The sequence below is a fragment of the Acanthisitta chloris genome, unplaced genomic scaffold, assembly GCF_000695815.1.
Source record: "Acanthisitta chloris isolate BGI_N310 unplaced genomic scaffold, ASM69581v1 scaffold42489, whole genome shotgun sequence".
Taxonomy (NCBI): domain Eukaryota; kingdom Metazoa; phylum Chordata; class Aves; order Passeriformes; family Acanthisittidae; genus Acanthisitta; species Acanthisitta chloris.
Genome location: NW_008692753.1, coordinates 14589 through 25654, shown reverse-complemented (window position 1 = coordinate 25654; position 11066 = coordinate 14589). Strand labels below are relative to the sequence as shown.

Genomic DNA, 11066 nt, shown 5'->3' with positions numbered 1-11066 from the left:
AGCACGGTGCCATCGCCCACTGTGTGCTCTGCGTGGCTTTAAAGAGTTGGTGCTGCTCATGAGTGGAGACGGTTCTGGTTTGGGGCTCTTATGGTGCTGTACATAGATAACAGGCAGAAATGCCTCCCCTGCCATCGTTTCCTCCTTCTGAAGGGACACACACACGCTGTGTTAAACTTCCATGTTTGTCATTGATTTTTTTTGTTGTGAGAGCTTCCCAGCTGAGGAATCTTCTACTGGTGCTTCGTGCTGAGGACAGTGCTGGTGTGATGGGTGCCTCTCCCTGAGGGATACTGTGCTGGAATCTCTGCCTCTCACTTGCTGTGCTCTTGCTGGCAGGTGCAGTGCGAGAGGTGAAAGCTCCGAGCGGTGGCTGGTGGTGGATGTAGCACAGAGTGCTGGGAACTGCCTGGTTGGAGGCCGAGAAGTGAAGTCTGAAATGGTGCACCTCCAGGGTATCGGGTGCTTGTGCTGCCAATGAAGCGATCAGTGCTTTGAGGAGATTTTTAGTTCCTATCTGTAGGAAGGAAACATGGGCACTAGTTCCCCATGGTGGATGGCAGTGTTCCTCTCTGCTGTTGGAAGTCTGTCATGGCTAATAACACCAAACCTGCCATAAAATATAATGAGCTTCTTTTGTCTGAGGCCTGAGCGTGAAGGAGGAGAAACCTTCAACTTTTGGGTTATAATGCAAGTGCTTTGGTCACACATAGGGATACAAGGCAGAAGTGAGGTGTTACTGGAACTGCTAACTGAAAATTTCTCGATGACCATAATCATACAGTGATGTGTAGCCTTAAGGGATTTGTGTGTGTGGCTTTTCCTCTCCTGTTTGTGTCCATAGGAAGCCTCAGGGTTTGGCTGTGTGATCTCAAAAAGAAATTCATAGGCAGGAAATGTGGCTTTCTGCTTCCTTGATGCTTGGTGTTATAGACATGCTTCACCAGTTTTTAAAGGAAATTTTGAAGTGTCTAAACACTTGGGTTTAAGTTTCTGGGGAGATGGGGTGTTTGATTAAGATAATTCTTTTGTTCAATCATGGAAGACACAGCAGTGCCTCAACCGTGTTTGAATAAATTTGGAGCATCATTCAGCAGAGTAAAGAGGTGGTTTGTGGAGATTTCCTCCATGTGAAGAATAAAGAGGAAAGACATTTCAGTGTAGTTAACATTGCCTCTTGTAGTGCTTTGCTTTCGGAAAAAGGCCATTTGAACCATGACTTTGGATTTTTGCATGTCTCAATCATTCTCATTTCTCAAGCTAAAATGAAAAAAAAGCCCCCAGAATATGCATTGCACAGTTCCCTTTGGTGGCCAAATGTAAAGGCAGTGACATCTTCAAAGAGAAGGTTCCCATGGGCTCTGCTGTGTGAAATGAGCTGACATTGCCAGCTGATGAGACAGGGAGGAAGTGAGTGGGCTCCAAGTGCTCAGCTGTCCATGGCCACAGCCCCAGAGGAGGTGTGTCTCAGTGCCCTTAACCCCCTCGTGCTCCGGAGGGTAGTGTGGCTTTGCTCTGCTTCTCCTGGTGAGGAGGTTCCAAGGTGCAGAGGGTGCTGTGATAGTACCAGCATGACAGTCCTGTTTGTTGAACAAGGGGAGCTGTTGTCTTGCAGACTAATTAGTGTGGCTTCAGGAAGGGCAGAAGGAATGGGGAGAGTCTAGACAGGAAACACTTAGAGCATAGGTCTGGATTTCAGCAAGAGGGAGGTAAGAATCTCTAGGAAATATTGCTGTGGAGGAGCTCTGTAACCTCATCAGTATCCAACACCCCCAGTGAAATACTGAGAGAAACCACCATAAACTGTTGTTGCCAGCTCTAATGTGACACAGATATTCCAGGTGAATTTGCTCCTCTTGTCATGATGGTTGATCATCTCTTCCTGCCTTCTAAAAGGCACTGGGACAGCAGGAGACCTGGCAGGTCTGAAGGGTGAAAGCAAGGGAGGGAGAGACAGAAAGAAAAGTCCCAAGGAGCGGTGCCCTATAGCAGAACAGCTGGCCAGATGTTCCCAGGTGCTTTGAAGATGAAGCACCACCGACACACTCTTCAGCCTTTAAGGCATGGGAGGAGCTGGAACTGCTGGCTCTATAGGAAATGTTCCTACTTTTAGCAGAAGACTTGTTAGCTTTGTGTTTTGTATAAACTTCTGAACATTAAGTGGACTTGGATAATATTTACATAGTGAAAGTGAAGGAGGTTTTTGCTTCCAATAAACCAAAGAGTACAGCTGTGGCCTTAGCAGAGAAGTCAATTGCACCTAAAAATGCTTTTGCTGGTGTGTCATTACTTGGAGAGATCCACTGAGGAAGCAGTTGGTGGTTCTGTTGTTCTGAAGGACATTTGTAAGCCAGGTCACGGAGGTTTCTCCTCAGACACTGCTTGGCAAAGTCCTTTATGATTCTGAAAATAGGATATGGGGAATGCAGATTGAGCTGACAGTTGGCAGCCTTCCAGCCAGATGGGATTCAGGCTCCTTAAAGACAGGGATAGCCATCCCAATGATTTGGAAACATGAGAGAAGTACCTGGCAGAAAGAAATGGCTCTGAAAGGACAGTGCAAAGTGTTCTGCTAACGTGGAAATAACAGTCTGCATGAGTATGAGAGGGTGAAAATTGGGGAGCAGGAGCAGCTGGCAGGAAGGGAAATGAGTGTTGGAGTAGGTTAAATGACAAGTGAATCAGCTGTGTGCTGTCTGTTGTGGAGGAAGATTAACCTGTGGAGATCCATAAACACACAAAGCACGTGCACCTTGGTACATGTGAGGCTGCACTGAGCTGTTGTGTCCTGTTGTGGGTCCTTTTTTGGATAGGTATGGTCTGACTGGAGAGAGAAGCCAGAACAGCCTAATATGAACAGGTTCCAGAAGGAAATAGTGAATGTTGATGTTCCTTAGTTGAAGGAAAGGAGAGGCAAGTATGGCATCCCAGAGAAAGGAGGGAACAGTTCACCTCCTTTGGGGATTGGAGGTATGGCTTAAAGCACCACCAGCTTGATCTGCTGGAGGTCAGGGATGCTCGTGGAGATGCTCCTTGTGGAATGGCCCTGATGGGCTGGATGGCTGTGTAAGGCCTTTGGCACCTCTGGTGAGCAATCCCCTGCCAAAGTGCAGGGTGACTGCTGTGGCTGACCTCAGCTTTTAATTGTAACTGCAGGTAATTTTAATGAGTTTGGGTATTTAATGCTTTAGCAATGTGCATCTTTTGACTCACACATGCATGATAGAAGATTAGAACTTGTTGCTGGTTTGTGTCAAGCAATCCTCTTCCTCCTCCTCTGTGTGTGGCTTATGGCATGTTCCCTGTTAGTGTCTGCTTGCAACCTGAGCTGCTCATGTGCTGCTGAGCTTGTTTGTATGAAATTGGTTCATTTTGTGGTGGAACAGGCCACAGTCTGAACATTCCACTTCTTTTTTTTGTTTTTAATCTTTGTGTTTTGCTTCCATCAAAGAGCATACCTTTGACCCTCCCTTGATAGGCTGGAGAAGGAGTCACAGCCCAGGAAGGATGCTATTTGAGCAGTTGGGTGTAGGTGGATGTGGCTGTGTGCTGTAGTTCTGTAACTGAGCCAATGATCCATGGGCTTGCCAAGGTCTAGGAAAACAGGGGGTGCAGCATGACCTTTGCTGAGTCTAGATCTTGCCTGTCAGGTGAACATCCCAGCACCTTTCCTCAGTGCCTGGAGAGCCGTTACGGCTATGATGTATTCCGATGGCTCTCATGCTCCCACATGCCGTGGAGCATGCACGGAATTCCTACTGTGGATTTGAGGCAGGGAGGGGAAGATGATTCACATCTTCCTAGTTACCTCCAATGCTTGGTAATTAATGGCAACCTTTAATGAGATGAGATAAATATGGTGGATGTAATTGTGTTTTTCTCTTTGGAAACACAATCTTGACCAGTGTTCCACGTGGGAATGGATCATCAGCAGCGTGTTCTCAGTGGTGACGTGGTGCAGCTCCCACAGCTGCCTTGGCTAGGGGCAGGAAGCACCTGAGGAATAGAAGTCCTGTAACTTAATGAAAAATGTACTGCAAACTGCAGTGTTTGAGAACCATTGATGCACTGCTGTGGAGTTCCTCAGAGGAGCAGGAGAAGATGCTACAACAAGCAGTGTATCTTGGGGAAACAGAATACAAACATCTTCAAACATCTTGCATGGAAAACAGCTGAGTGTCTGGGTTGGGTTTTTGTTGTCATTTCTGCCTTTCCTTAATTGCCATGAACTAAACCACCTTTACTTTGTGCTGAAATATCTGGATGGATTCTCATGGACAGTGACCATGACTGGATGGTCATGTGCTGCAGGCAAGTATCTGATGGTGCCTCACAGCATGCTGGATCCAGGGCTTATCCCAGCTGCTGCAAGAGCTGCACACTGCCTCCTTGCTGGAATTTTGTTTTGTGCTAATTGGGTCAGGCTGAGTCTGTTTTTCTTCCTGGGGTGAGATAAGGACTGACAGTGTCAGTCACTAGAAGGAGTGCTGGGCGCTAGGTGGGACCTGAGGCGCCCAGTGTGTTATTGGATTAAGGACACATCTCTCAAGGTTTGTGTTTCTTGGTGGGAAAAAGGTCTGTCCCTAGTCACTGGCCCTTGTAGGAGGAAGATTTAGGAGCAAGGTTGCCTTTTTGCTTGGCTGCACTTGTCCTTTTGATTGGATTTTTGCTGGACCACTCTGTGCCCTCCTGAGGGTTGCTGGTGATGCGTGAAATGCTGCCCAGGCCACTCAGCGTGGAAACGAGTGCTTTGTGAAGTGAGGGTTAGTGCCAGGGAGATACTGCTGGAGACTCCCCAGCCCCCCATCCCCTCCTAAACTGGGGATGCTGAGGGGAGGGAAGTAGGGGAGAGAATGGTCAGAGTGTTCAGAGAGTTGAAAATTGTCCTCTCGTAGTGTTGTTTCTCTAAGAAGATCTTCTCGGAGTTGCACTCTTCCCAGAAATCCCTCCCAGTTCTGCTTCATGTGATGATTCACTTCTTTGTCTTCTGCATCCAGGCAGCTCTTGGAGAGACGTGCCACGTTCTGAGGGCTGTGAAGGTTGGCTGTGCACTGCTGTTTGTGTAGCCTGTGCCCTGGGAGCCTCCAGCACCCAGCCCAAGTGTCACAGCCCCACTACTACGGGCACTTGGGAAGGGCAGTGAGGAAGGAACAAGTGTGGAGCAGTGACTTGCAGGAGCTCAGAGCCAGATATGAGTGGACTGTGTGGCTGGAAATGACAAATGTTGATTAATGATTGCTGGAGTGTGTACTTTTGGTGGTTCATCCTGGGAAGGAAGCAGTCCTTCCCTCCCATGTTTTCGGGCCAAGGAGATACTGACACTGTTCTGTAGCTTGTGAACATCAAGGGCTGTTTTCAGGAATTTAATCTCTGCTTTTTTAATACCTTTTGTCCAAGAAACACTGTAATTAATGAAGGTTCTGCTGCAGTATGTGCTCTGTGTGACTTCCTGAGAAACAGCGTGGCTGTGCCTGCGCTCATGTGACAGCAATGCTGTGTGACAGATTGGGGCACCACAGTGTGTCTGTGGTCTCCAGGCACACACACACGTGCTGGGACAGGAGCTGGAAGTGATCTAAGGGCTTGTGCTTTGGGGATAGTGCTGGGAAGAGTGTGGAAATGGATGTGCTTTTCCCTTGAGATTCCTGTTTGCATTCTGACCTGAGGTGATGATGTAGTGTTGAGGTTGATGTAGTGTAGAGCCTGCCAGGGATAGAAGAGGCAGTAAAAGCATCCACAGGAGCCTGAATGTCACTGCAGCCTGGGAGGCTTGGGGGAACCCCTGGCATTTAAAGCCTGTGTGTGGGCTCTGCCCATGTCCCAAAGGATGGAGCAGGCCTCCTGCAGAGACTTGGAGCTCGCAGCTGGACGAGCTGCAGGCATTTAGAGCTGTGGTGTGAGTTTTGGTGTGCTCAGAGGGACTGGCTTTAAATAGATGCAGCATCCCATCCCATTCAAGAGTTTTTGGAGGATCTTGGACACCAAACAGACCCTCACCTGCCCCAGATGTGGCAATGATTTTCAGGAGACAGACGTAGAGGATAACTGTTCCCTTCCCCCTACCTTTGCCAGGAAGCTGAGGCTCCTCCGATGAGCTCATCGATTCCATTGCCATGAGCCAGTAAAAGCATTGCTCTGGATCCTGCATGTGATCCCGAGTGGGTGACCAACCTCCTGCTTCCCAGCAGCGAGCCAGGTGCCAGCAGACACCACCACTGATGGGAAAAGTAACTTGCATGTGCAATTTATTGTTGTTTATATAAAACAGTTACTTGCAAAAACTGATGCCTTATGAAGGGAACTTGGCCCATGCACTTGTTTGGTTCAGAGGGTCTGTCTGTCACAAATGCAAATATATGAAGGTATCTGCAACAGCCACTTTGTTTTGCAAGGATTTGTTTCACCTCAGTTGTTCTGATGAGGCCCTTGAGAGCTCTCTAAGAACATACTGAGTAGGATTGGCCTCATGTCAGGAATTTGGCTGAGCTGTGTGTCAGGAAGTGCAGGAGCTGCTGGAGCTCCTCGAGAGAGGCTGCATGGCTGAGCTGGGGCAGTTCTGCAGCTCTGCAGCACAGGACACCTGGTTTGACACTGTCTGTGTGTCCTTGAGTGAGTCCTCGCTGTGCTTGAGAGCTCTCTAAGAACATACTGAGTAGGATTGGCCTCATGTCAGGAATTTGGCTGAGCTGTGTGTCAGGAAGTGCAGGAGCTGCTGGAGCTCCTCGAGAGAGGCTGCATGGCTGAGCTGGGGCAGTTCTGCAGCTCTGCAGCACAGGACACCTGGTTTGACACTGTCTGTGTGTCCTTGAGTGAGTCCTCGCTGTGCTGACCTGCATGCTCTGATTCTGCTGATGAGGAGTGGTGGTATATGAGATGGATACTGCTAAGATAGAAATTGGAATGTGAAGATTTCAGTTTGAAACTTTCTGGTAAATGTGGTGTCTTCTCTGCTGTTTGAGTGTTTTCTCTGGCCTCTTACAAGACAATCCAAGCATTCCCTGCTCTGAGGTTGGCTCCATTCTCTCCTGTGTGTGGACTTTTCTTGAAATAGAGTTTTCTTCCTTGTGTCTTATCCTCCTGATTGCTTTGTTCCTTTAGCCAGTGTTTCTGTTCTGCTTTCCAGGTTTCCAGCAGGCTTCTTTGCTCTCTTCCTATGAAGTTGTAACCCCACAGAGGTTGGGAAGAGAACGACGAGAGGCTTCCAACAGCTCCTCTATACAGGTACTGGGTGGTCTTAAACATGTCTTCAGTTTAGTGCCTGCTTCCTAATGAGGCCCACCTGAAGTGTTCACAGAATTCTCTCAGGCTCATCAGACAAGTGTCTGTCGATGCAGAAGGCGTCACCTCTAGCACTGCTGCAGCTGAGGGACAGGAATACCTCCCTGCTCCAGAGGTCACAAGTTGCTGCTGGATTTTTGACCTGGATGTAAAAGGTGTACAAAGACAGGAATAAGCTTCAAGAGAGGTGGAGAGATCACTGTCCTGGGAGATGCTCAAAGCCTGACTGGAGGAGGCCCTGAGCAGCCTGGGCCAGCTCTGTAGCTGCCCCTGCCTTGGACAGGGGGATGGATTAGGCAGCCTCCAGTGGCACTTTCCAGCTCGTGTTATCTGGCTGTAGCCACTTACCTGAAGACTGCACACTTCAGTGTTTGGATCAGACCAGCTATGTTTAGTCACCAATCCTACAAGCACTGACAGAACCTGAGATGACCAGAAGTGTTGTGCAGGTCACTGCAGCCAGTGACAGGTGCTCCTGCTGTGATATCTGATGCAGTGTCAGGTGGTTCAGCTTGTCTCGGGTCCCTGTTGCTGTGTGTAGCACTTTGCTGCCACAAGGCTGGAAGGTACTGGCTCACTGTAAGTGTTTAGCAATAAAACTGTGTTGTCCTTTTCCAGGTATAACTCAGGTTTTCAGTGGAAGCCTTAGAAAAAAAGGAATAAGAAAACCACAAATCTGTTTTGAAATCTCTTCCTTCGTGTGACCTTTCCCCAGTAACACAGGAAGGGATGTCAGGTTCTGGAGGAAGGGACACTTACAAAAGAGGTTCTAGGCTCATCCACTTCTGTTGATTTCAGAGAATGTTTTATTCATTAACATCAGTAAAATACAACTTTTTTTTTTTTATCTTCAGGACAAGGTGTCATATGCTGTTGAGATTGAGGGGAAAGAATACACAATCCATCTAGAAAAGAACAAGTAAGTGATGGATTTCTTTAGATTACTAAGTTACTCAGTCTGTGTCCAGACGACTAGCTGGCAGGTAGCATGTGTGTTCCCATTCCTGGGGTTCTGTGTGGGAAGTGCAGGTAGGTCCCTGCTCTGTGGAATGGGAAGAGTTTGAGTCCCAGAGTCCTGGTTATCAGCCAGAGGTTTTCTTGGCCTCCTGCAGCCTGGGGATCCCCTGTCAGAGCAGGAAGCTCCAGCTTGCTCAGAGAGGACCTGGGGAATCATGGACATGACTCTCTCCATTCACAGCTAAAAATAAACAAGCTGAAGTACATTTCCAGTAAATATTTTCACTTTTGTCTGGATTTTGTTTGTTAATTTAGGTTTGTGTTTCTTCCTGTCTCAGTAGCACAAGGACTCTAATAAATGAGGAAACTGACTTTCTATCCCAAGTCTGAATGCTGAGAACTCACAGCCAGTAGAGATGCTGTCAGTCTGGAGTCGATGTTTTAAAGGGCTACTTGCAGCACCAGCACACTGCCATTTACCAGGCTGTTGCAGCTCCAAACTGCCCTCGTGATAGAGACACAGCTGTGTAACTGGAGCCCCTGGGGAGCTCCAGCTGCCACTTGGAAAGGCCCTGACCCTCAGGAACATGGGAATTCAGCTGCACCACATCAGTGGAGTTACCAGGGTGGTGCAGCAGTCCTAGTCATGGGAGACTTTCCCAATGCACTTCCTCCTAAAGCTGGGGAAGAGAAGGCATATGCAGCAGGCTGAGTGCTGTGATTTTTCCCTGCTTGAAAAGGGGCTTTTAGCATGATTTAATGGGTTTTGCTGCTTGCTTTACTGCTCTGGGATGAGTTGGTTGGTTTGATTTCATTAACAGTCCTGTCAGTGTGGTCTCTTGGCTATTGCAGTTTCTTTGTTAATTTTGGTGGGTTTTTCTTTTGAATGTTTGCTTATTTAATTGCCATTTACATATTTGTCACACTTCTGATTAGGATCATCTTCCTGCCCTGCTCCAGAGTCAGTCATTTCGTTAAATTCCTCTTGTACTCCTCCCTTTCCTTTCAGAGAACTGCTGCCCAAAGATTTCACAGTTTATACCTATAACAAGGAGGGAAAGTTGCAATTGGAATATCCAGATGTCCAGGTAGGATTTCTTCCTTTTCATACCCTTGGTGATGGTGACTGGAACACTGATGGGATGAGGGAGTAGGGGATTGCAAAGTGATAGCTGTATTTTTTTCTGGGTCACCTTCAGATCCCATTGCCCTCTTCCTGGAGAGAATCCTTAATTTTGTTTGAGGATCTAGCCTGTAACAGATCTGTATTGCCTGATGTAGAGGTGTTTGCTGTCTCATTAAAAGCTGCTCTTCTCTAAAAGGCAGTGCTGCTCTCAGCTGTTGGTGTCTCGTTATTGGAGTGGTCCTGCCCTTGTTACACAGCTCAGCACAGGGCTGGTGTCACTTCTGGCCTTGGCCTTGCTTCTCCCAGGGACCAGAGCCCACAGAGCAGCACTGGGGAGCTCTGGAGACTGAACAGGCAGCTTTGCTTTTGCTTTTACACACAATGGGCTTCCAGACTGATCTATGAGCTAAAGTGAACAGTTGCTGCTGACCCATCCATTCAGCAGGGCTGGCTGTGACTCTAACAACTTTCAAGGGTTGACAGGATCTGCTGGTAGGGATGGATGAGATCAAGTCTGAAGGACCTTTGAGAGGGGTATGATCTACGTATCTGCGTAGCATTGAAATTACTCCACTGAAAGCTCTTTCTGTACAAGCAGGCTGCCTGACAGGTTGCCTCTGGCAATGTAATTGCTTCAGTAGGATAAGGATAAAAAGCAGGTTGTGTGATACAAAATGCATGAGAGTATTTCTGGTGGCTTCACTCCTCTTAGGGATCAACGTTGTTACTTTGAAAGGGATGAATTAGTCATACATGATTCATAGGATCTTGTTCTTGAAAATAGAGCACCCAAGTCAGCTGAGCATTTGCTTCCTAGGTAAAACGGATTGAGATTAGAGGAAAAGTGCTTTTTCTGCACGAGGTCATGAAAGTCACAGTGGCTCTGCAGGATTAGCATATGCCTTCAGTGCTTTCTGCATTTCTTGCCGAGCAACAGTTGACAGAATCTGTATTACAGACCCCTCTAACAATGTCCAGAAATGCCCTTGCCAGAGAACACGGAGTGTGTTTGCCCCGTGCTACCCCTTGTTTAGTTTCTGAAATATGTATATGTGGAGGACACAGTAGAAGCGTGCCATGTGTCAGGGCTGATGAGGGGTGTACAGTGCAGCCAGGCAGTGCCAGTTGGTGAGGATGGCAGGTGTTAGCCCTCCTGCTGCTGCAGAGACGTGATGGCCAAGTCAGCACTGTTGGCCAGAAGACTGAATAATGATTTGGCCCAAATCTGTAGGGAGAGGCTGGCCTTGAAATACTTGAGACAGGGTGGGGGACAGAATGGAGGAGAGATGGCTTAGGCCAAGTTAAGAAATCCAGCTGCTGGATAACACTCTGAGCCTGCTCTCCTGGTGTCCTGGATGCGTCGGCAGTGCCAGCTCCAAGTCTGGATTCAGGCAGAATGGCTGAGGGGGGCAGGTTGGGTTTAGATGCGTGTGAGCAAACGTTATATTGTAGTAGAGCTGGAACCATGTTAGAAGCTGCAGATTGTAGGTAATAGGCATATGGTAAATTTAACTTGAAGCATTTTATGTTCACAGGTTGTAGTTACTGCTGGTCAGTGTCAGATCAGAGATCACCCTGGGTGTGCAGGCACACCTGGAACACGTGTAATGTGCCTTTGTTTTCCCATCCAGGATCACTGCCATTATCAGGGATACGTGGAGGGGACCCTGGATTCCATGGTGGCTCTCAGCACTTGCTCGGGGCT

At 48.0% G+C, this 11066-nt stretch overlaps 1 protein-coding gene across 1 annotated transcript in view; it reads left to right on the top strand.

Annotated features, from left to right (window-relative positions):
* Positions 1-339: 339 nt before the first annotated feature.
* The window catches only part of ADAM9 (ADAM metallopeptidase domain 9), a gene marked incomplete at its 5' end in the record, with an annotated part of 23439 nt that continues 12712 nt past the window's right edge, over positions 340-11066 (top strand). The window contains 5 exons of the mRNA XM_009082769.1: positions 340-455; positions 7124-7221; positions 8133-8197; positions 9245-9323; positions 10993-11065. Coding sequence (XP_009081017.1) covers positions 340-455; positions 7124-7221; positions 8133-8197; positions 9245-9323; positions 10993-11065 — 431 coding nt within the window. The remainder of the gene's footprint in view (positions 456-7123; positions 7222-8132; positions 8198-9244; positions 9324-10992; position 11066) is intronic.